Source organism: Patella vulgata, chromosome 1 (assembly GCF_932274485.2).
Source record: "Patella vulgata chromosome 1, xgPatVulg1.2, whole genome shotgun sequence".
Classification (NCBI taxonomy): Eukaryota; Metazoa; Mollusca; class Gastropoda; family Patellidae; genus Patella; species Patella vulgata.
Genome location: NC_065879.2, coordinates 95,104,099 through 95,129,117, shown reverse-complemented (window position 1 = coordinate 95,129,117; position 25,019 = coordinate 95,104,099). Strand labels below are relative to the sequence as shown.

Sequence of the window (25,019 nt, the reverse complement as noted above, 5' to 3'; positions counted from 1 at the left end):
GATTGAAGGCCGCATGATTATACAATGTTAATTCAACGTAAATAGTGTGACGGGACCGCTTAATTCGGAATATTCAGAAAACAGATTACTCAAAGCCTTTTTGGCTGAAGTAATAAGCACATAAATCGGGACATGAAAATGATGTTGAATTTCACAGAACGTCGTAGTATTCAGATGTCGGATGTGACAGAGTCCACTGTATTTAATAGAAAACTAATGATGTTATAACTTTTATATACTACAGGAAACTAATGATGTTATAACTTTTATATATTACAGGAAACTAACGATGTTATAACATTTATATATTACAGGAAACTAATGATGTTATAACTTTTATATATTACAAGAAACTAACGATGTTATAACTTTTATATATTACAGGAAGCTAATGATGTTAAAACTTTCCATCAGTGTCCTGTATGTGATGAGATTTTTCAACAATATGATGATTTAGAACAACATTCCAAAATACACATTAAAGAAGAGAAAACTGATGATGTAGATGAATATTGTCATGTTAAAGAAGAGAAAACTGATGATATTGAAACTGTTTATCAGTGTAAATTGTGTGATGAAGAATTTAAATCTGACACCGATTTAGAAAAACACTGTAAAACACACTATGGGGAAAAAACCTTTACATGTAAATGTGATGTTTGTGATAAATCATTTATTCAGAAAAGCTCTCTTGAGATGCACAAAAGAATTCATACAGGTGAACGACCATTCAAATGTAATGTTTGTGGAAAATCGTTCAGACAGAAAGGTTATATTGAACGACATATGAGAATTCATACAGGTGAACGACCATACGAATGTGGGGAATGTGGGAAGACGTTCGGGGAAGCAAGAAATGTACAGCAACACATGAAAACTCATATTGGAGTAAAACATGAATTTAAATGTGAAGTTTGTGATAAATCGTTTGGTCACACGTGTAGTCTACGAACACACATGAAACTTCATACAGGTATAAAACCTTATAAATGTGATGTTTGTGGTAAATCATTCCCTCAGAATAGCTATCTACAGAAACATGCTAAAATTCATACCGTAAAACCTTATAAATGTGATGTTTGCAGTAAATCATTTACTGAGAGTATTAATCTACAAGCGCACATGAGAATTCATACGGGAGAAAAAATTTACAAATGTGGTGTTTGTAGTCAATCCTTTACCCTGAGTTGTCATCTCCAAAATCATATGAGAATTCACACAGTAAAAAAAACGTTTGAATGTGATGTTTATAATAAAACTCATTCAGAACAAAAACCTTTTGAATGTGATATTTGTGGTAAATATTACAAAAGGAAAAGTTCCCTTGATGTACACAGAAGTATTCATACTGTAGACGTAACAAAGCGTTTTAAATGTGATATTTGTGATAAATCATTTACCTTTATGTCTAATCTGTATCGACATGTGAAACTTCACACTAGTAGAATGTCATGGCAGTAAGAAACATATAAATGTGATGTTTGTGGTAAATCATTTTCTAGATAAGAGAAAGATGGGGTTTAACTGTACTTGACACAACCTAGGTCATTTCGGGACAAACATATGGTCAATTTATTTCCAGTCCGGAGGACCCGGAGAAAACCCATGAGGTTGGAACGGCAACCTACTCCTTGTCACGTACAACCGGGGAATCGAAACCACGCCAGTTGATTCAATGACAGACATTATAATAGAGAGCGCACATGTTAACCATTTGACCATCCAAGCCCTTTAGGTTAAGGATCTTTAAGAACATATTAACCTATTCTTAGGTGGACTAGACACACTTTGGGTTTTATTTTTAACAAATATTTTATTCTCTAGAAGGGGGTACACCTATAACATAATGTTTGAAGAAATAACTGCTTGAGAACCATCATATGTTGACTATGTGTTGGCTACGTCAAAAGCTTATGATAATATCATCCAATTTAAATACAATACTCTTCCCTTTCATGTTCATTTATGTTTTAGATCTGGCTGAATGGTCTGACAAGGACAGCTGTCTAGTCCTTCGGATGATACGAAAAACTGAGGTCCCGTGTATATATTGGAATGCACGTAAAAGATCCCCTGGCAGTTGGAATTCGATATAAGAGTAGGCGATAGTGCCGCTGCCCGGGCAAAATTTCCCTCATACATGTAGCACACTGTATGGCGTATGCCCATCTTCATTAGCCCAGTATAGGAGCCGAACAGTAGGACGTTAAACCCCATTTCATTTCATTTCATGGCTGAATGGTTAGGCCTGCGTGCATACAACAGTCAACAGTTGTGGTTTTCATTCCCTGGTTGTACATGACAAGGAGTAGGGTTGCCTTCCAATCTCATGGGTTTTCTCCAGGTCCTCCGGTTTCCTCCCACTGCTAAAGACCCATACGCGCATGCAAATTATTGAAATAAAATTAAACCATATTTTAGTCCAGAAATGACCTAGTTTGTGTCGAATTTATGTTAAACCCCATTTCTCTCTCTAAGATATAAATATGTTTATAATGTTTTAGATAACTTAAATATGTCCAAACATTATCACTGTTATTTCTTTTATTTTGTGCATAAATGATGTCAACATTTTCATCTATTCTGTGTATGCCTGTATGATATACTGTTTGAAATAACATTGGCCAACAGCTGTACAAGACTAACAGTGTTTACAAAATTAGCATATGTATCGTTAATATTTCGAAATCATACATTTCTGCTATTCTGAATGGTGTTCAGTCAAGTTCACGAATAGGACGCGGTTTTCATTGGCTCAAAATAGGTCATTGGTATTGTTTTCACGGTGACAGCGTTAAGGGGTGGGATTATACATGTATTTAAATGTGTTCAGTCAAACCTCTTGACATCTACATGTATTATTTACGTACATCCCAAACTTAGGCTGCCTGTCTACAGCTAGCTCCGCCTGAGAACAGGCCCTAATCTAATTAACCAACATTTTAGTCGAAAACACTGAATATGCTTTTAGTAATTTTTAGAAGTATTTATTTTCCTTCTATTGTCATATTGAATGAAATTAAATATGTTTATTTAGCCGCTGTGTGTATGAAAAATGTCAAACTAATCAAAGCCGAATCACAAAATATGATGATGCCTATGAAATTTAATTTCACAGAGGCGGTTTTATCTCGAAGTACAGTGTGTGACGTAGATGGATCGCTGCGTGCAATTTGATTTACATTCTTTCTCAATTTGTGGATAATGTGTGGCACTCCATCTATTTCGGCGGGGAACAGCAGCCTCACTGTTGGCTTGTTTTTGAAGATTGACGGACGGTTGATTGGTATTTTCTATACTCTGCAGCGTTTTCATTGATTAAAACTGTTTTTGACATGTAACCATTTTATATTTAAATTACCCGATGTTTTCATGCAACATGGATTCAGTGATTGATCCTATGTTATAATTTACCAGTATGGTCAATAACCTACAGGTGAGTTGTCACATATGTTTTATTAAGTTATTTGTAATCAAAAATATTTTGTTTCCTTGATTGGTGTTAAAAATGTGGTAGCAATGTTTACCCAAATCCACCCAAGTCTACCCAAATCCACCATTATTTCAAATTATAAGTCAACAATTTATATCGATATTTGATAATACACAGTACTTTGTGCTAAATTGTCATTTTAATTTACAATTATAACAATTTTGTATCAAAATGCCCCTCAAAATGCGATTTCCAAGCAAGTTGAGAAGTTGTAACCAAATCCACATTATTTGAACTCACATCACAATAATTTGTTTGATAATACATTATGTATACATTTTTATATCAAATGCCCCCAAAATGTGATTTCCAAGCAAGTTGAGAAGCTGTAATCAAGGGACATACATTGTGTATTGCTTGAAATAGCTTTCTTGGAAATTGTATTTTGAACCATGTTTGACATAAAAAACCTATCATTTGGTTGTGAGTTGTTTGGATAGGGTAGGTGATGGTCATTTCTCAAAGTAATCCCTTCATTAAAGAGTTAATTAAGTCCCGAGTAGCTAATGAGAAATTTTTTCTACAGTTATCATTTCATTTGTTTATCATCAACAGCTAATCATTTATCACAGCCATTTGTTTATCATCAATAGCTAATCATTTATCACAGCCAATTACTCCTGAATTTAACATGTAATTATTGACGGCCATATCTGTTGTGGGTGGAACTTTAGCAACAGTTGACTACAAATGCCCGAATTAATGTTTAAAGATATATTGGAGCAAGTTCTTTCATAATGTTGTTTCAATATCTATGCATGTCTTTCTTAGCCCAGTAGGAGTAGAAAAGTATTATGTTCCCCCCGCCCTATTTTATTTTATTTTCAATTTTATTTGATAAAGGGTATCAACTGATTAAATAATCTTCACTTCTACCAAGTCTGTTGTGAAACTGTTGAGCGGGGATTCTTTAATTTATTTATTTATATTTATGTACAGTTATTGTAATAAGAAAATGCTGAAGATTCATGATTGTATTTTTATTGTAATAATTATGTACGGTATTTATGTATTTATAATTCCCAGTGAATCGTATTGTAATATTTATATATTTATAACTCCTAGTAAACTGTATTGCTATTCATGTCTTGATTTTGTGAAATAAAATGCATTTTGCCACCACAGCTGATTTTGTTTTATTTCATTTCATGCAGAGGTGGACATACTCTGTCCTTATTCTACCCTTGGAGTGGACATACCCTTTGTTTATTCTACCCTTGGAGTGGACATACCCTTTGTTTATTCTACCCTTGGAGTGGACATACCCTTTGTTTATTGCCCCCCACCTTTCGAAAAAAGCAGGGGACTATTAAAATGTCTGTCCGTCCGTCTGTCTGTCTCACTTTTTGGGCCACAATAACACTCCTAATTGAGCTAGAATAATTAAACTTGGTGTAGGTGTTTATTAGGTCAATGCCGTGATGGAGTTCTGCTTAGGGTAAGCAGAGATAAGCAAATTGATTGGTTGATGCTTTGGGACACGATAACTTTAGTTCTAATTAACTGATGAAATTTGGTGTATAGTTTTATTACATATATACCTTGACTAAATTCGATAATGAGCAGAAAAAAACAGCTTTACACCAATATTATTTTGAATAACAACACAAAGAACTTCACTATTACCTAAGAGATATTAATGGAGAGCAATTGAATAATATATTGTACAATTGCACAGTCTTCCTTGAGTTACTAATGGACTGGACCAAGGGTATAAAAAAAAGTCCAAACTCACGCGCATGCTCTCGCAATATGACATTCTCTTATCCCGTGTTGAGCTGGATGTTATAACCTGTGTTTGACCAGAGTTGGTGTTGGGGTTTAAAGGATACCAAAACAAGCACGGAGAAAGTTCACCATGGAAAGTGAATCTAACGGGTCCGTGACAACACCCCCTAGATCGAAACCCCCTTGGTCAAATCCCAACTTCGACTTACATTAAAAAAGGGACAAAACCCCCCTTTTATTTATTTATTTTTTATTAATTTATTATTATTTAAAAATAAAATATTATTTAAAAATAAAATATTATTTAAAAATAAAATATTATTTAAAAATAAAATATGATGACCAACTAAGACAAATGACCACACAATTAACATAACATAATCTGCTTTTTACTAGGAATAACAGTTATTGTAATCATTCAAGAGAAGCGTCCACCAGGTCTTGATGGCAGGATACCACCCTTATTCCCAGAAGAACTCTGGAACGTTCATCTGACAACACTATGCGAGTCTTGGAACAGAGCGTTCAGTTCCCTACTGGGAATATCACACCCCACAATCTGGCAGGCTCTCGAACATCTCCGTCTGGATCACATCAATGTCAAGACTACACTCCTGTAATACTCACGCGGACAACCACCAAAAAAAGCGAGTTCTTAAAACATCGAAGGATCTGCAAGAAAGGTTTGGGCACACCATCCGATGGAAATAATTTCACCCACATATAATCTATTTTGTTGTATACTTCACAAACCACAAAAACATAATTTTGAAATGATTAATGTTATAAAATACAAAAATGGGCTTTTTGACCAGTTGGGGTTCAGACCTAGGTCAAAACCCCCTAGGGGGTTCTGCCCGGAGGGGGTTTTGACCGTATCCCGAATCTAACAACCAATTAGCCTTTCTTGACGTTCTGGTGAAATGAGTAGATAAGAATATTACCACCAGTCTACAGGAAGCCTACCCATACAGGCCAAAATAAAGACATATTTATTTAAAAAAGACTTTTACACAGTGATCCTTTTCTAGCGATTATCAAGAACTATTTTAATTTTTAATCACATGTAATTTTACCTAAATTACAATTTTTATTTATATATTTGATCAAGAATGTTCATTGTTATCAATTTTTATTGATATATTTGATCAAATATGGTCATTAAATGTGAATGTACTCTTGTCTTGATCTATAATATCTCTATACAAATAAGCATTTTTATTACAGCAATTCTTTAGCCCATTTAAGTGTCTTTGTAGGTCAGCCTTTCTGGAATATGTTTTACTACAAACATCACATTTATAAGGTTTTCCACCTGTATGAGTTCGGATGTGTGACTGTAGAGTACTGCTATGTGTGAATGATTTACTACAAACATCGCAATTATATGGTTTTTCACCAGTATGAATTCTGATGTGGTTCTGTCGATCAAAACTTCTAGAGAATGATTTACTACAAACATCACATCTATAAGGTTTTTCACCAGTATGAATTCTCATGTGGCTCTGTAGATAACAATTATGTGGAAATGATTTACTACAAATATCACATTTATAAGGTTTATCTCCTGTTTGCCCTTGTTCACTAACATGTATTTCACAGTGTTTCTCTAAATCAGATTCTAAATTAAATTCATCATCACACAAATTACACTGATAAACAGTTTCAATATCATCTGTTTTCTCTTCTTTAACATGGAAATATTCATCCACATCATCAATTTTCTCATCTTTAACATGACAATATTCATCTACATCATCAGTTTTCTCTTCTTTAACATGACAATATTCATCTACATCAACAGTTTTCTCTTCTTTAACATGTATTTTATTGTGTTTTTCTAAATCATCATATTGTTGGAAAATCTCATCACATACAACACATTGATGGAATGTTATAACATGATTAGTTTCCTGTAATATATAATAGTTATAACATGATTAGTTTCCTGTAATATATAATAGTTGTAACATCATTAGTTTCCTATAATATATAATAGTTATAACATCATTAGTTTCCTGTAATATATAAAAGTTTTAACATCATTAGTTTCCTGTAATATATAATAGTTATAACATCATTAGTTTCCTGTAATATATAAAAGTTATAACATCATTAGTCTCCTGTAATATATAAAAGTTATAACATCATTAGTTTCCTGTAATATATAAAAGTTATAACATCATTAGCTTCCTGTAATATATAATAGTTATAACATCATTAGTTTCCTGTAATATATAAAAGTTATAACATCATTAATTTCCTGTAATATATAAAAGTTATAACATCATTAGTTTCCTGTAATATATAAAAGTTATAACACCATTAGTTTCCTGTAATATATAAAAGTTATAACATCATTAGTATCCTTTAATATATAAAAGGTATAACATCATTAGTTTCCTGTAATATATAAAAGTTATAACATCATTAGTTTCCTGTTATTTGTGATATTAACATAAATTTGTTTGAAGTTTCATTAAATGTGATTCAGATTGTGAACTATCGATGGTCCACAACACTAGTGTTACAATCACAGGCCATAATACATGAAGTCACCATCCGATATATGCCAATAGTAACAAGAAACAAGATCTGTCGAAGATTAAAGATTATGGGAGATTAGATAACGAGTTGTCAGTTCTCACTATAATAATTAAAAACTAGATAATGTAAAGGCAATTTGCGGAAAATTTCAGTCAAATTGATCCACTATGAACCGAGAAATAAGCGATCAAAAGTTCCGCATAGCCTCGGTCATAATTCCTAAAGTCTGTATCACAAAAATCATAGTCTCGATTATCCATTTAATCGTTAAATCGAGAAGGAAAGTTATGCAGCAAATCGGATCATAATCCAACAATTATCGCAGGCTAGCGTTGACATTGAGAGTTGATTATGGTCTGGATACGTTAATTAAATGTCTAATTAATAGTTTATATAACATTTCAGGCCTAAAGAAAGACCTACAATAGGCAGATTTAGCTCTTGCATAATGTACGTTTAACAATATAATATCATTTTTTTACAAAATCAGATAAAAATTGTGATCTGTACAGTGTCCACAAACAAATTGTGGCAGGACGGACGGACAGGGGCTACAACAATATGTAGACGTATAAAAATTGTGATCTTTAGGGTGTTCAGAAGCTAAAATCATAATTTTTCAAACATTATTGATTTTAAAATAAAATTGCCAATTTAGCATAGGCCTGTAGAAGAGTATATATTATTATTCCTGGAGGTCGCGTGTTCGATCCCTGCATTGGCAGAGAAAGTTCATTGGGATTTTCCGGCATCATTTCCCCTTAGTCAGTGGTGCAGAATGGAGGGCCTGACAAGAACAGCTGTCTAGTCGTTCGGATGGGTACTAAAAACCGAGGACCCTTGTATACACTGGCATGCATGCAAAAGGTCCCTTGGCAGTTGGATTCATTATAAGAGTAGGCCATAGCGCTGCTGCCCTGGCAAAATTTCCCTCATAGCACACTGTATGGTGTATGACCATCTTCATTAGCCCAGTATAGGAGCAGAACAGTAGGAAGTTAAACTACATTTCATTTTCATAAATTATTATATGACTAGCCTAGCAGATTTATACCTGGAATAAATTTGCAGAAAGCTAAATTAAGCTGTCTTTGTATCTAAGGTACATGCCTATTAAAATACCAAGTGTTCCAAAATCCGGGTTATAGTGGGTCTGTTCCATAGATCTAATGCAGTAATGGTCTAGAGTTGAAATAATGGTGGATTTGGTTAATTTGCCGCTTGCGCGAGTAAACTAGTTACTAACTTTTACGTCAAGCTTTTCACTGTTCGTATGTTTCATGTTACGTTGTCAGAATATCAAAATCGAGTAACATCTAATTTATAGGAGTACTCACCATTATTTTGTTTGCAACTATTTGTGAAGCTATTGACGATTGTGTGACGGGTTGACGATTATTAAAACAAAATACAAGACTGCTGATTGGTCTCGTCCGCCGTAAAATGTTACGTCGGCTGTTACGTCACGGAAAAATAATTCGCTTCCGGTAGCAGGCTGTATACATGATGCAGTCCTGGACCTCTCCAACCCGAATAATTCACTTCATTCCAGAGACCCCTCTTGCAGCAGAATGTTCACAGAAACGATAACCGATATTTGATATTTGCAACCGATAAACAATTAGAATTGCTGGTAATGCAAAGAATGGTACATTGACCAGACGTTTAAGATCTATCAATTCATAATTTCCAGAGAGAGAGAGAGAGAGAGTTCAACCTCCACTAGACACAAACTAGGTCATTTCGAGACTTACATAAGATTCAATTTTATTTCAAGCTTCCACGTAGGGACTTTTAGCGTCTAGTTTTCAAAAAAACCAAAAACCTCTTTACCAATAGTCGCCCGTGCATGAACTGTCCCCACCACTAATTTTTGGCGATCTGCGCCCCTGGTTATTCACAAAAAGACCAATTAAACTTTTTCAATTTTATTAAATGAAAGCAGAAAATATATACTTAGTGTTTTCAACTAAAATCTTGATTTAGGACTTAAAATGTCGGTCAACTGGCTTAGTGTCTGTCTCTGTTCTCAAGCTATTTGTAGACAAGACAACTAAATTTAGAAGGACTTATTTGATGGAGAGAATAACAGTTTTATTGCTGCTTTAAAGTAGCTAAGTCTCTAACTCAATATCATCCAAAGTCTTACACGTTGAAAATACAAATTATTTGTCAATTCATATCATCATTGATGTTGTGATCTTATCCGGAAAATGTGGGCTTCTGATATCCAATATTTAAGACAAAATAAACATTTTACCATTGGTACACGAATCGTGTACCATAGTGCGTTTTAGCGCCATTTGCAACAAGTGACCAGAAAGAACGAGGCTAGGAATATTCAACAGGAGAGCCTGCTCAATAGACTGGATTAACCAGATGCTAGAAATTGCTATAGGGTTGAGACACATGCCGTAATTCGCTGGATATAACTGATTTGAAATTAAGAGTCAAAACGGAAACAATTGAATGTGTATCAGTTTATATACAATCAGATTACATTATTATATGCGTTGCGACCCATTTGGGTCAATTTCTAGGTCGCAAATATTAGCGATTTAGCTCCTTTAAATAAATTTTGGAACGATAATACAAGACTTTATGATGGGGGATCATGGTGGCTAAGATGCTGGCTTGCTAGCCTGGAGGTCGGGTGTCCGATCCCTGCATTGGCTGAGAAAGTACATCCAGATTTCCCGGCGTGGTTCTACCTTGTCATTGATATAGCACAGAACAGTGATACAGCTGTCTAGTACCGAGGCCCTGTGTACACATTGGCGTGCACGTAAAAGATCTCTTGACAGTTGGAATTCAATGTAAGAGTAGGCCATAGTGTCGCTGTCCGGACAAAATTTCCCTCATAGTACACTGTATGGGGTATGTCCATCTTCATTAGCCCAGTTCGGAGCAGAACAGTAGGACGTTAAACCCAGGCCCTAATTAAAGGATTATCATTCAATCCCATAGAGAACACAAAATATAGTAAACCTCGTATAAGTCGGATTCGTATACGTCGTATCTTTGCTCAACTCGGATCAAAATGTTTGGTCCATTTGATCTAATTCCGGATTTTTTCCTTCGCCTAAGTCGGATAGGCAGTATGTTCAGAATTTGACTGTCAGTTTCGTCCCGATGGTCTAAAACGCGGTTAGGTATTCCATGAACAGAGCCCCAAAATACTTTACTCTATCATTCTGACTCCAATCAGCCTATTTGACACGACGCAATAACAGAATTATCCCGGAAAAATTTGAAACTTTCTGTCTGCTGTACGAGACACTTTCCGGGAAAATTTTAGTCTCGGTCACCCAGAACCCCCTAGTCTTCAACATACGGAGGGTCTGGGAAGGTTGTCAATATTTGATGTAAAGTCCATTGCCCATGCGTAACCGGGAGTTTGGTTTTTAATGTGGTTGATTATCCAGTCTCTTTAGCCAAGTCAAGTAAGAGTTGCGCCCCTCCCCACAATAAATCACATAATTCTTGCATTAATATAAACAAACATGAATCGTGACGACGAATTAGGATTAATTTTAAAAGCATAGATATGGCCCATGAAGAGAGAAATTTTACAATAAAAAATTAAGAGTGTTAGATATTGAACTAGCATGCAATCAAATGGATTTTTTGAAATGACATTCTTAAAATTAATTTCATGGGCGTAAACATCTTATTTTAAGACGAGTTACCTCCCTTAGACATTGTTTATGATAATGTGAAAGACCGGATTATCTAGCCAATTTTTCTCAAATGTTGACAACCTGTCCAGACTAATATTCGTAGAATATTTTTCTGGATGATAGAGACTAGGAAAATTTAGGACATTTTTAAAAGATGGCTACAAAACGGAAGTTATCTACTCGCACCAATACGGAATTTATCTACTCGCACATACGAACAAAAGCTTGAATTATGCCTTTGAATCAGTTATTATTCAGCTCTTGCAGTTTATTTCTAATCGAGCTAAAATTGAATTTCCGTCTTCGACTAACTCAGATCTTTGTTTAACTCGGATAAAATAGGTCAATACACTTAGATCCGACTTATGCAAAGTTTACTGTAATACACATAAAAAAACCTCCAAATTCTGAATCGGATTCAATCTCCATAGCAACATAATTATTAAAAGAATGAGAATCACGGCTATTTTCTTCTCCATTTGAAATCTCAGAAAGGGGAAACCAATGTCGGAAAATCCCGGCAAACATTCTCGGCCAATGCAGGGATCTCGGAAAAATCACTTTCCGGAAGATTACTATGCACGTCTGAAAGATCCTTTGATAAAAACCCTTCAATTTCTGAATCAGGATCACTTTCCACAGTGAAGAAATTATTGAAGAGAGAAAGAGAAAGAAATGGGGTTTACCGTCCACTGGACACAAACTAGGTAATTTCGGGACTAACATATTGTTTAATTTTATTTCAATAATTCGCTTGCGCGTAGGGGTCTTTAGCAGTGGGAGGAAACCGGAGGACCCGGAGAAAACCCACAAGGTTGGACAGGCGACCCTACTCCTTGTCACGTACAACCGGGGATTATTATTGGAAGAACGAACATAATTTATAACTTTATTGATGAAAGAGGCAAGGAATATCATCATATTATACTGATACGTGACATAAGCTGGTGAAATTAGATCAACGGTGGCCGTGACTTGGACTAAATTAAGTCTGTGAACTCTGGACCAGAGAAGTTCAGCGGGATTTTCCGACCTGATTTCCCCTTGTCAGTGGTGCAGAATGGAGGGCCTGACAAGGACAGATGTCTAGTCCTTCAGATGACACGAAAAACTGGCAGTTGGAATTTGATATAAGAGTAGGCGATAGTGTCGCTGCCCGGGCAAAATTTCCCTCATAGCACACTGTATGACATATGCCCGTCTTCTTTAGCCCAGTATAGGAGCAGAACAGTAGGACGTTAAACCCCATTTCATTTCATTTCATGGACCAGAGTCTCTAAATGATTCACCACAAAGATCACAGTTTTAAGGGTTTTCTCCTGTTTAAATTGGCTAAGTCTCTAACTCAATATCATCAAAATTCTTCGACATTGAAAACACAAATTATTTGTCAATTTAAATCAACATTGATGTTGTGATCTTACCGGGAAAAGATGTGCTTCTGATATCCAATATTTAAGACAAAATATACATTTTACCATAGGTACACAAATTGTGATGCTTCAGTGCCATTTGTAACATGGGACTTGAAGAACGAGGCTAGACATAATCCACAAGTCATGTCAAACGGTGATGCCATATTCTTATCCGGGGAGCATGCGCAATAAATACTAGAATGACAAGACGCTAGAGATTGCCATTCGATTGAGACTTCTGGCGTATTTCGCAGAACATAACTGATTTGAAATTAGAGTAAAAACGGAAACGATTGAATGTAAATCAATTTATATACATTCATATTACATTATTATATATATGCGTTACGAATCATCTGTGTCAATTTCTAGATGCAAAATATTAGTGATTTAGCTCCTTTAAGTTCCTGTGTGCTGCTTTAGAGTACAACAAATGAGTTCAGGTGTGCTTTTAGCTCCCTTCCATTAATGAAACATTTATCACAAACAACACATAAGGTTTTTCCTACAGTATGAATTCTGATGTGGTTGCAGATGACTACTGTTAGTAAATGATTTACCACAAACATCACATTTATGTTTTTTCACCTGTATGATACTTCATGTGTTTCTGTAGACCACTGCTGTTAGTAAATGTTTTATTACAAATATGACATGTGATTGTAGAGAACTACACTGGGTGAATGATTTACTACAAACATTACATTTATAAGATTTATCACCGATATGAGTTTTCATGTGGTTCTGTAGTTGACTTTTGAGGCTGAATGATTGACCATGGTTCTTGCTTCTGGATGAATTGTGATGTGTTCTTTTAGATTGATAAGATTCATGAAAGATTTACAACAAAAATGGCATTTATACATTTTTTCGTCGGTCGAACGTTTCGTGTGTGCTTGTAGGGTACTAATTCGGGCGAATGATGTACCACAAACATCGCATTTATAAGGTTTTTCACCTGTATGAATTCTCATATGTAACTGAAGAGTGCTACAATGTTTGAAAGATTTGCCGCAAACTCCACAGGTATATGCTTTTTCTCCACTGTGCGTTCTTTCATGCAGGTGTAAATTACTACAGGTAGAAAACAATTTACTACAAACATCACATCTATAAGGTTTTTCACCAGTATGAATTCTCATGTGTCTCTGTAGTATGCTAAGGCAACTTAATGTTCGACCACAAAGATTACATTCATATATTTTCTCTCCTGAATGAACTGCCATGTGTCGTTTCAGGGGGCTACCATTAACGAAAGCCTCACCACAAACACCACATTTATATGGGTTTTTATTGGTGTGCTTCAAGATGTGATTTTGTAATTGCTGACTTTCATTAAATGATTTATTACAAATATCAGATTTAAAATTCTCGTCACGCTTTGTCTTACAATCTTTGGATTGTCCAGAGATCTGTTCAGTTTGGTCGTTGATTTTCTCGACTTCAACATGTATTTCACAGTGTTTCTCTAAATCAGTGTCCGATTTAAATTCTTCATCACACAAATTACACTGATAGCATGTTTCAATATCTTCAGTTTTCTCTTCTTTAACATGGCAATATCCATCTATATCATCAGTTTTCTCTTCTTTAAATTGAACATGACAATATTCATCTACATCATCAGTTTTCTCTTCTTTAACATGTATCTTATTGTGTTTTACTAAATCATCATATCGTTGAAAAATTTCATCACATACACCACACTGGTGAATAGTTTTAACATCATTAGTTTCCTGTAATATATAAAAGTTATAACATCATTAGTTTCCTGTAATATATAAAAGTTATGACATCATTAGTTTCCTGTAATATATAAAAGTTATAACATCATTAGCTTCCTGTAATATATAAAAGTTATTAGTTTCCTGTAATATAAAAGTTATAACACACTAACACTATTTATAGAATAACAATTTCTGGTTTATTAACATGCAACGTTTCGACAATGATACTCTCGTCTTTATCAGTCGGTTATATAGAGGGATAACTTGTGTTTTCCTTTGGCATTCGTCACTTCCGATTCATGAAACTTTAATTATGCATCTATCATAGAAATGATCTCTGTGTTAAAATTTTATTTGGAATGTGTTTAACCAGTTCTATCACATGTGATAATGACCGACACCAATATTGTCCTTTAAATGGGAGAAAGAGAGAAATGGGGTTTAACGTCCACGCAACACAAACTAGGTCATTTCGGGACTAACATATGGTATAATTCTATTTCAATAATTCGCTTGCGCGTAGGGGTCTTTAGCAGTGGGAGGAAACCAGAGGACCCGGAGAAAACCCACGAGGCTGGACCTTTAAATGGGACAATGCCAGTAGGATGATTGGGAAAAATAATTCTGTTATGCTTGATCTTGGATGAATTTGTCACTTGGAGAATCTTGCTGTAAATAGGTTGTCTCTGTCAGTTGACTATGATCATTTCCATTTGAGATAACCAAGATATTTAAGAGTTTATATTGACAGCCATTTTATTTATATTCTAAAGAACTGAGATGTTCACATCTATTTTAAGCTTTATAAAGAAGATATTCACCGCACGACAACAGAAATCAAGCTGGTACACCACAAGAAACTTTCTAGATGACCGTGCGTAATTTTGAATGTGCCAGGAAATAATTGATAGATTCAAACAGCCAAAGAAACACACTTTCCAGTAATTTATAACACAATAACTGGTATTTCGTATTAATACCCGTATTTTGATATTTTAACCGTTCTTTCACTTTAAAATATTGAAAAATTGGCTATGTTCAGGTTGAGAGCGCACCCCTTTAATATGATTGTGCCAACTTTTACTAATAATATTTGGAAAGTTTGGAAAGTTTATTCAATTACCTGTCAGAATATCTATAGCTGGATGCTCAGAATTTTGTACGATGGTCCGAATTTTGACTCAGAATATTACCGTTCTTTCACTTTAAAATATTGAAAAATTGGCGAAGTTTAGGATAAGAGTGCACCCCTTTAATATGATTGTGCCAACTTTTACTCATAATATTTAGAAGGCTTATTCAATCACCTTTCAGAATATATATAGCTGGATGCTCAGAATTTTGTACGATGGTCTGAATTTTGACTCGGAATATTACCGTTCTTTCACTTTAAAATATTGAAAAATTGGCGACGTATTGGATGAGAGCGCACCCCTTTAATATGATTGTGCCAACTTTTACTAATAATATTTGGAAAGTTTGGAAAGTTTATTCAATTACCTTTCAGAATATATATAGCTGGATGCTCAGAATTTTGTACGATGGTCTGAATTTTGACTCGGAATATTACCGTTCTTTCACTTTAAAATATTGAAAAATTGGCGACGTATTGGATGAGAGCGCACCCCTTTAATATGATTGTGCCAACTTTCACTAATAATATTTGGAAAGCTTATTCAATTACATTTCAGAATATATATACATGTAGCTGGATGCTCAGAATTTTGTACGATGGTCCGAATATTGACTCGGAATATTACCGTTCTTTCACTTTAAAATATTGAAAAATTGTGAGAGCGCACCCCTTTAATATGATTGTGCCAACTTTCACTAATAATATATGAAAAGCTTATTCAATTATCTTTCAGAATATATATAGCTGAATGCTCAGAATTTTGTACGATGGTCCGAATTTTGACTCAGAATATTACCGTTCTTTCACTTTAAAATATTGAAAAATTGGCGATTTGGAGGATGAGAGTGCACCCCTTTAATATGATTGTGCCAACTTTCACTCATAATATTTAGAAAGCTTATTCAATCCCCTTTCAGAATATATATAGCTGGATGCTCAGAATTTTGTACGATGGTCCGAATTTCTCGGAATATTACCGTTCTTTCACTTTAAAATATTGAAAAATTGGCGACTTTTAGGATGAGAGTGCACCCCTTTAATATGATTGTGCCAACTTTCACTCATAATATTTAGAAAGCTTATTCAATCCCCTTTCAGAATATATATAGCTGGATGCTCAGAATTTTGTACGATGGTCCGAATTTTCACTCGGAATATTACCGTTCTTTCACTTTAAAATATTGAAAAATTGGCAACGTTTAGGATGAGAGCGCACCCCTTTAACATGATTGTGCCAATTTTCACTCATAATGTTTAGAAAGCTTATTCAATCACCTTTCAGAATATATAAAGCTGGATGCTCAGAATTTTGTACGATGATCCAAATTTGGACTTCGAACAAAATACCAGTTTAACTTTACATTTAGAATAATGAAAAATTGGCTATGTTCAGGTTGAGAGCCCACCCCTTTAATATGATTGTGCCAACTTTTACTAACAATATTTGAAAAGCTTATTCAATTACCTTTCAGAATAAATATAGCTGGATGCTCAGAATTTTGTACGATGGTCTGAATTTTGACTCGGAATATTACCGTTCTTTCACTTTAAAATATTGAAAAATTGGCGACGTATTGGATGAGAGCGCACCCCTTTAATATGATTGTGCCAACTTTCACTAATAATATTTGGAAAGCTTATTCAATTACATTTCAGAATATATATACATGTAGCTGGATGCTCAGAATTTTGTACGATGGTCCGAATCTTGACTCGGAATATTACCGTTCTTTCACTTTAAAATATTGAAACATTGGGGACGTTTAGGATGAGAGCGCACCCCTTTAATATGATTATGCCAACTTTCACTAATAATATTTGAAAAGCTTATTCAATTATCTTTCAGAATATATATAGCTGAATGCTCAGAATTTTGTACGATGGTCCGAATTTGACTCGGAATATTACCGTTCTTTCACTTTAAAATATTGAAAAATTGGCAATGTTTAGGATGAGAGCGCACCCCTTTAACATGATTGTGCCAATTTTCACTCATAATGTTTAGAAAGCTTATTCAATCACCTTTCAGAATATATAAAGCTGGATGCTCAGAATTTTGTACGATGATCCAAATTTGGACTTCGAACAAAATATCAGTTTAACTTTACATTTAGAATAATGAAAAATTGGCTATGTTCAGGTTGAGAGCCCCCCCCTTTAATATGATTGTGCCAACTTTTACTAATTATATTTGAAAAGCTTATTCAATTACCTTTCAGAATATATATAGCTGGATGCTCAGAATATTGTACAATGGTCTGAATTTTTAATCGGAATATTACCGTTCTTTCACTTTAAAATATTGAAAAATTGGCGACGTATTGGATGAGATCGCACCCCTTTAATATGATTGTGCCAACTTTCACTAATAATATTAAGAAAGCTTATTCAATTACCTTTCTGAATATATATAGCTGGATGCTCAGAATTTTGTACGATGGTCTAAATTTTGACTCGGAATATTACCATTCTTTCACTTTAAAATATTGAAAAATTGGCGACGTTTAGGATGAGAGCGCACCCCTTTAATATGATTGTGCTCTATTCTGAGCTAAAGGAATGGATAAAATAATATATTCTACTTTCATTTGGAAGACGCAACGTTGGGTTTTATTGGTTGATAAAAATAGATGAGTTTGGGCGACTGTTGGCATAATTGTGAATAGGTTGCCAACGAACAGGTTGCCAGCTGGATGGGTCGAATAGGTCGCTAGCCGAATAGGTCGCCAATTTGTGTTCGGTAGACCACTCGGACCAATTGATAGACCACTCGGACCAAACAAAAAGACCACTCGGACCAATAATAAAGTGTTGTTTTAATAAATTATTAATTGTGTTTGTTTTAATATGACTACTCGAACCAATAATAAAGTATTGTTTTAATAAAATGATAATTGTGTTTGTTTTAATATGAAAAATTTAATTGTTATGTACTTACCCGTAGTATTTGATCATGATTTATAACAATGAAAATGAGAGTCCATATATTTGAACACCGACAATAAGAGAATATATTTGAACACCGACAATAAGAGAATATATTTGAACACCGACAATAAGAGAATATATTTGAACACCGACAATAAGAGAATATATTTGAACAACGAAAATAAAAGTACATATATTTGAACAACGAAAATAAAAGTACATACACGAAAGTATGTCTGCTGTAATATTGCTATTTAACATGTTTTTGTAATAGTTATATACCTTGTTTTCAAGGTGTATCCATTGCACAATTAAATATCCAAACCAAAACAAAAGTTCTCTCTTGAAAAGTCAATGTTTTTGCTTGTATTTTCGACAGTGTCCATCACAACATTACACATGTCACGTCATGAGCTAAACCATCATAATATTTTGAAGGGGGGTAAAGGTTGAATCACGTGTGTTGTAATCACAACAGCGCACGACCGTTTCAAGTTTTTGAGTTTGGGCAACACAATAGCAACTGAGACAAAGACATTGATTTGGAAACAATTGATTGTCAGTCTATTAAATTTTATTTACAATGAATATATCACCAATTATACGAATACTCGTAAATATAATATTGTTTTTCACCCCTGTATATATAGATAGAACTCAATGACCATTGAATACCGCTCGGGTTATTCAATGGTTCAAGAGAGTGTATCCCTGCGCGATAGCGAGTGGAATGCGGCAGGGATACACTCGAGTGAACCATTGAATAACCCGAGCGGTATTCAATGGTCATTGAGTTCTGTTTTTATTCTATAAGTACATGCAAATCTTAAAATACACTGTACTATCTAGATTATCATAAAAAATCATCACCACTAACGTTAAAATTCATCATAGGTTCCGCCCTTTTTTCTTTCTTTTTTACAAAAATTGTGGTTGCCTAGTTGTGACGTCATTACAGTTTGACGTAGTTCTGTAAGGCCGTGTTGAATTGATTCCTTGTTTCTCCTGCCACCACTCAGGCAATCATGTGCGGTAGTGCGGTAAACACAACACAAAGTGGGTTTCAAAACACAAAGTGGTCTGGCATAATACCTATATAGTCTGAGGGTTGTGTACCATTTTTAATAATATTATAAATAATCTAGTTATATTATTGGTTAGAATAAAAACACAGATAATATTTAATTAAATAAAATTAATAACAAACTAAAATTTGGTAACAAGTGGCTTCTTTGTTTAACTTTTTAAAAAATGAAATAACCATATTTTGATATAAATTTTCCGTATTCTTGTGTTAAAATACAATGGAAACATTCCAGTTAGACGATATTTGATTCGCTTGTTGAGTTATAGATGGTTTCGATAATATCATCGAACGTGAAAGTGCTGGGAATAACCACCAAAGTCGAGTCGAGATAAGTAAATTCGCGTACCGGTCGGCCTAATTTATTTATAGATGTTCAAGGAAATAATAGTGGTCCCGTTTGTTCGTTCGTTCGTTAAACTCCACAAACGAGCGAACGGGGCCACTATTATTTCCTTGAACATCAATAAATTAGGCCGACCGGTACGCGAATTTACCTATATCCCGGCATAGCTCACCATTTTGTAAGGCGTGCGTTATTTATTACACAAGATATGATTGGGTAATACTTGAATAATAATGACGTGTTATAATTTTAGCCAATGGAAAATTGATTATTCAGGTTCGCGGTTGAATATTAGCGATTGTCTTACAGTTTATAATATGCTTTCTCATTAGCCGAAATGACTGCTACACGCGCCATTTTGCGGAATTCATCCAATCATATACAGTGTAACTTATTCCATAGTATGCGGGCCCCTACATGTGTATTATCAACCGGATCCATTCACTTGATTTGATATGTGTTTATTCGGTGCAATGCCTATTTTCTGTCTTGTCCGCAGGTTTATCTTGTAGATTTTTGTTTTGCGTGTAGTGCGACCCCCTACACTTACTTATTTAGTTCGTAACGAGGAATAAACAACGAGAATTGACTTATGATGTTTGGTAGAATTTTATTTAGATGTTATTAACGTAATTTTTTGAATATTTTTTTTTTGTGTTAAAAACGTAAGCGCACGATTTTCGGGGTCCTCGACCTAAGCGCGCGGGCGAGGAGAAACAAGGAATCAATTCAACACGGCCTAAGTGACGTCATTATGGACAAAAGTAGTACGTTTTCAAGCCATTGAATACAACTATAGGTTATTCAATGGCCATTGAATACAACTATAGGTTATTCAATGGCTGTATTCAATGGCCGTATTCAATGATATTTACTTGTATTTGCATGTAGTTATAGAATAAATAATTGTATATTGGATACATTGCCTTGTGAATTTCAAAACAAAGCCGGGAATTTACAAAACAATTGTGTTACCGATCACGTACGATTATAAATTTTTCTAAACAGTTTTTTGCACACCGGAAATAATATTCAGAGCGAAATAGAAAGAAACTGAACTATCTGCCGATAATTAATCCGGTGTGCGGTATGATTAATTGTTGGTAATAATTTTTGGTATTTATATAAAACAAAAATAACGTTATAGGCCTATACCTATTCAATGGTTCAATGGCCTCGGCTATTAATGTTGTCTAGGCAAATGTAAAATACATCGGCATTTACCTCGGCTACAGCAGATTGCTGAGGTTAATTGACAGGACAGCTTAAGTTCATCAGGAAATATTAACCAGCGGCTGCCAGGCAGGATACGCCCACATTTTCGAGAGATGGATAGAGAACAAGCTAAAAAGAAAGTGATTTTTCCTACAATCAAGGGCCATAATTCAGGAAATTAAAATTCGATATGTGCAAATATCAAAAGGAACCGAGATCTTTGTGTTATAAACTTACATTTCAAGTTTCAACAAAATCGGATTAAAATTGTGACCTCTATAGGGTCCACAGCCTTGATATACCATATTTTTACGCTATTTGAGAACGAAGGGCGGCCATTTTGTCAGTCAGTTTTGGGCCGATTTTCACGAAATTCGAACTCAGCCGTCCTTAGGGTGTAACGGTGATATAATAATACGTTTTTTTTTAAATCGGATAAAAATTATGACCTCTATAGGGTCCACGAGCTAAAAACGCGATTTTTCGTACAATCAGGGGCCATAATTCAGGAACTTACGGTCCGATATGCGCGAATATCGAAAGGAACCGAGATCTTTGGGTTATAAACTTACATTTCAAGTTTCAACAAAATCGGATAAAAATTGTGACCTCTATAGGGTCCACAGCCTTGATATACCATATTTTTACGCTATTTGAGAACGAAGGGCGACCATTTTGTCAGTCAATTTTGGGCCGATTTTCACGAAATTCGAACTCAGCCGTCCTTAGGGGGTAACGGTGATATAATAATACGTTTTGTTAAATCGGATAAAAATTATGACCTCTATAGGGTCCACAAGCTAAAAACGTGATTTTTCGTACAATCAGGGGCCATAATTCAGGAAGTTACGGTCCGATATGCACGAATATCGAAAGGAACCGAGATCTTTGGGTTATAAACTTATATTTCAAGTTTCATCAAAATCGGATAAAAATTGTGCCCTCTATAGGGTCCACAACCTTGATATATACCATATTTTTACGCTATTTGAGAACAAACGGCGGCCATTTTGTCTGTCACGAAATTCGAACTCAGCCTTCCTTAGGGTGTAACGGTGATACAATAATACGGTTTTTTAAATTGGATAAAAATTATGACCTCTATAGGGTCCACAAGCTAAAAACGCGATTTTTCGTACAATCTGGGGCCATAATTCATGAAGTTACAGTTTGATATGCGCGAATATCGAAAGGAACCGTGATCTTTGAGTTATAAACTTACATTTCAAGTTTCAACAAAATCAGATAAAAATTGTGACCTCTATAGGGTCCACAAGCTAAAAACATGATTTTTCGTAAAATCAGGGGCCATAATCCATGAAGTTTCGATCCGATACATGCCAATATCGAAAGCAATAGAGATCTTTTGGGGATAAACCTATATTTCAAGTTTCGTCAAAATCGGATAAGAATTGTGACCTGTAAAGAGTTCACAAACAATTGTGGACGGACGGACGGACAGGGGCGACGGCATAATACGTCCACATGAAAATGTGGGCGTATAAAAATATTCAAGGGTGAAATTAATTCAAGGTCAGTAAAACAAATATAGTTCAAAAGAAATAATCCCACCAAACTCTCTAACCAAATAATTATAATACAAGAGGGAAACAAAATACCGGACTACGGGCGTATTTATGTTTTTAAACGCCCAAACTCATTACTGGGTTCCGAGAGGAATAGCTTATTCATACACAACCCCCCCCTATACGAAATGATATATCCCGATAAGTGACGTAATTAGCTTCCATTTTTGTTATTTCTCGGTGTCAAAGTTTGTGATGAGTTCAATTTTACAAGAGAGAACTTTTTTATTCGCTAGGACATATAGTTGTACAATGGATTTTATATAACCGGAGGTAATTTCAAACACACAGGTAAGTTTATAATAACCAAAGTATAGTAGTTTGTTCATAATCGAAGAAATCCGTTTATTATTTACCACGGTTCACACAGTAGAGTAGTTATCGTATTGCTATTTAATTATTAATAAATATGATAATGAGTATTAAATATGTTATTGGCCTGGATACCATTAATATCTCACCATTAGTTGGCTTTCTAATTCTTCTTGTCCGTTGTTCTAGATAAAATACGTTGCAATAGATGATTAAAATACTTTACAAACAATAATTCTTCGGATGAAACTCGGAGCAAACGTCGCGACTTGTTGATCAATCGCCTGCAGTGACGAGAACAAAGACTACTTCCGGAGTAGAGTTGTATCCTGGTTTTAGACGAGGATTGATCAACTCTATTAATTCATAAATAAAACCAGACCGTATACTTTTTATGTCGTATAACAAAAACCCAATCGACACAACACACCCTTCTTTATCCATGGAGTCCAGCCATGGAACTGTTCAATTGTTTTTTTTTCAGACAACTAGTATCATTATGTATAACAAACGTTGTGAAAATAAATAGGAGAGATTTCTATTTGACAGTTTTTACGTATTTTTGAAACAGGTTTCAAGTGTGTTGGTTCTGTTATGCAAGATCATTTTCGACGTTCGGTGCTAAGACCACCTAAAGATCATTTTTAAATGTTCCTATTATTAATTAGAACATGTTTCGCTTTAGTTTTTATATTTTACGTTGACATTTTATTGCTTTAAATCTTCCTAGTGCAAAAACGGTAAATTTCACCTTTTGACCTCCAGGGTCACTAAGACCAAAGGTGAATTTAGCAAGTTTACATTTTTATTGAAAGTGTGATTACTTTCGATCATTTTCAGCTTCTTTTCATAATACAAGAATGACTGCGTATTCACTTTCAGTGCAAATGAACTCATTTGACCTTTGACCCCGAATATCTCGAAAACACCCCAACAGCGGACTGATTACCACTCGGCATCGTATTCTACGCAAAATTTCACTCTAGAAAAGTTTGGTCTGGTTTTGTGCCCATTTGATGGACACCCCCCCCCCCCCCCCCCTGTGCTGAGCCTCCGGCCTATTGGCTTTGCTTGTTAAATTCAGGCAATGGTTTATTGATGGGACTTTATGTAATTAGATGTATTATGTTAAATGTCTATGTATATTTATGTATTAAATTAATGTTTATGTAATGTATGTATTTATATTATGGTATGATAGTATTATGTAATATTTATGTTAAATTTATGTGGACCAACCATTTTATCAATTCATAATCTCCTGAGAGAGAGAGAGAGAGAGAGATGGGGTTTAACACCCACTCGACACAAATTAGGTCATTTCCAGACTAACATATGGTTCAATTTTATTTCCATACTTCACTTGCACACAGGGGTCTTTAGCAGTGGGAGGAAACCTGGTGACCCGGAGGAAATCCAAGAGTCTCCCAGGCCCTAATTAAAGGATTATCATTCAATCCCATGGAGAACACAGAAGTCGCATTCGTGTAAGTCGGATCTTCATTCAATCCGGTTAAAATCGTTTGGACCCGTTTGATCCTGCACGTTTTTCTTATTAAATTTCTGCGTGTAAGTCGGATTTTCGCTCAACTCTGATCAAAATGTTCAGTCCATTTGATCTAATTCCGAATCGGCAGTATGTTCAGATTTTGACTGTCTAAAACGCGGTTAGATATTCCATGCACAGAGCCCCAAAATACTTTCCTTTATCATTTTGACTCAAATCAGACTACTTGACGCGACGCAATAATAGAATTTTCCCGGAAAACTTCGAAACTCGCTTTCTGCTGTGAAAATTTAGGACATTTTTAAAAAATGGCGAC

At 34.8% G+C, this 25,019-nt stretch overlaps 1 protein-coding gene across 1 annotated transcript; it reads right to left on the bottom strand.

The window, feature by feature from the left end:
* Positions 1-13,513: 13,513 nt before the first annotated feature.
* On the bottom strand, positions 13,514-23,595 carry LOC126818632 (zinc finger protein 239). Its single transcript, XM_050546157.2, has 2 exons — positions 23,346-23,595; positions 13,514-14,599 (listed from the first exon to the last, which is right to left on the bottom strand). The coding sequence occupies exons 1-2, from the start codon at positions 23,346-23,348 to the stop codon at positions 13,598-13,600; spliced, it is 1,005 nt and encodes a 334-aa protein (XP_050402114.1). The 5' UTR covers positions 23,349-23,595; the 3' UTR covers positions 13,514-13,597.
* Positions 23,596-25,019: the final 1,424 nt, after the last annotated feature.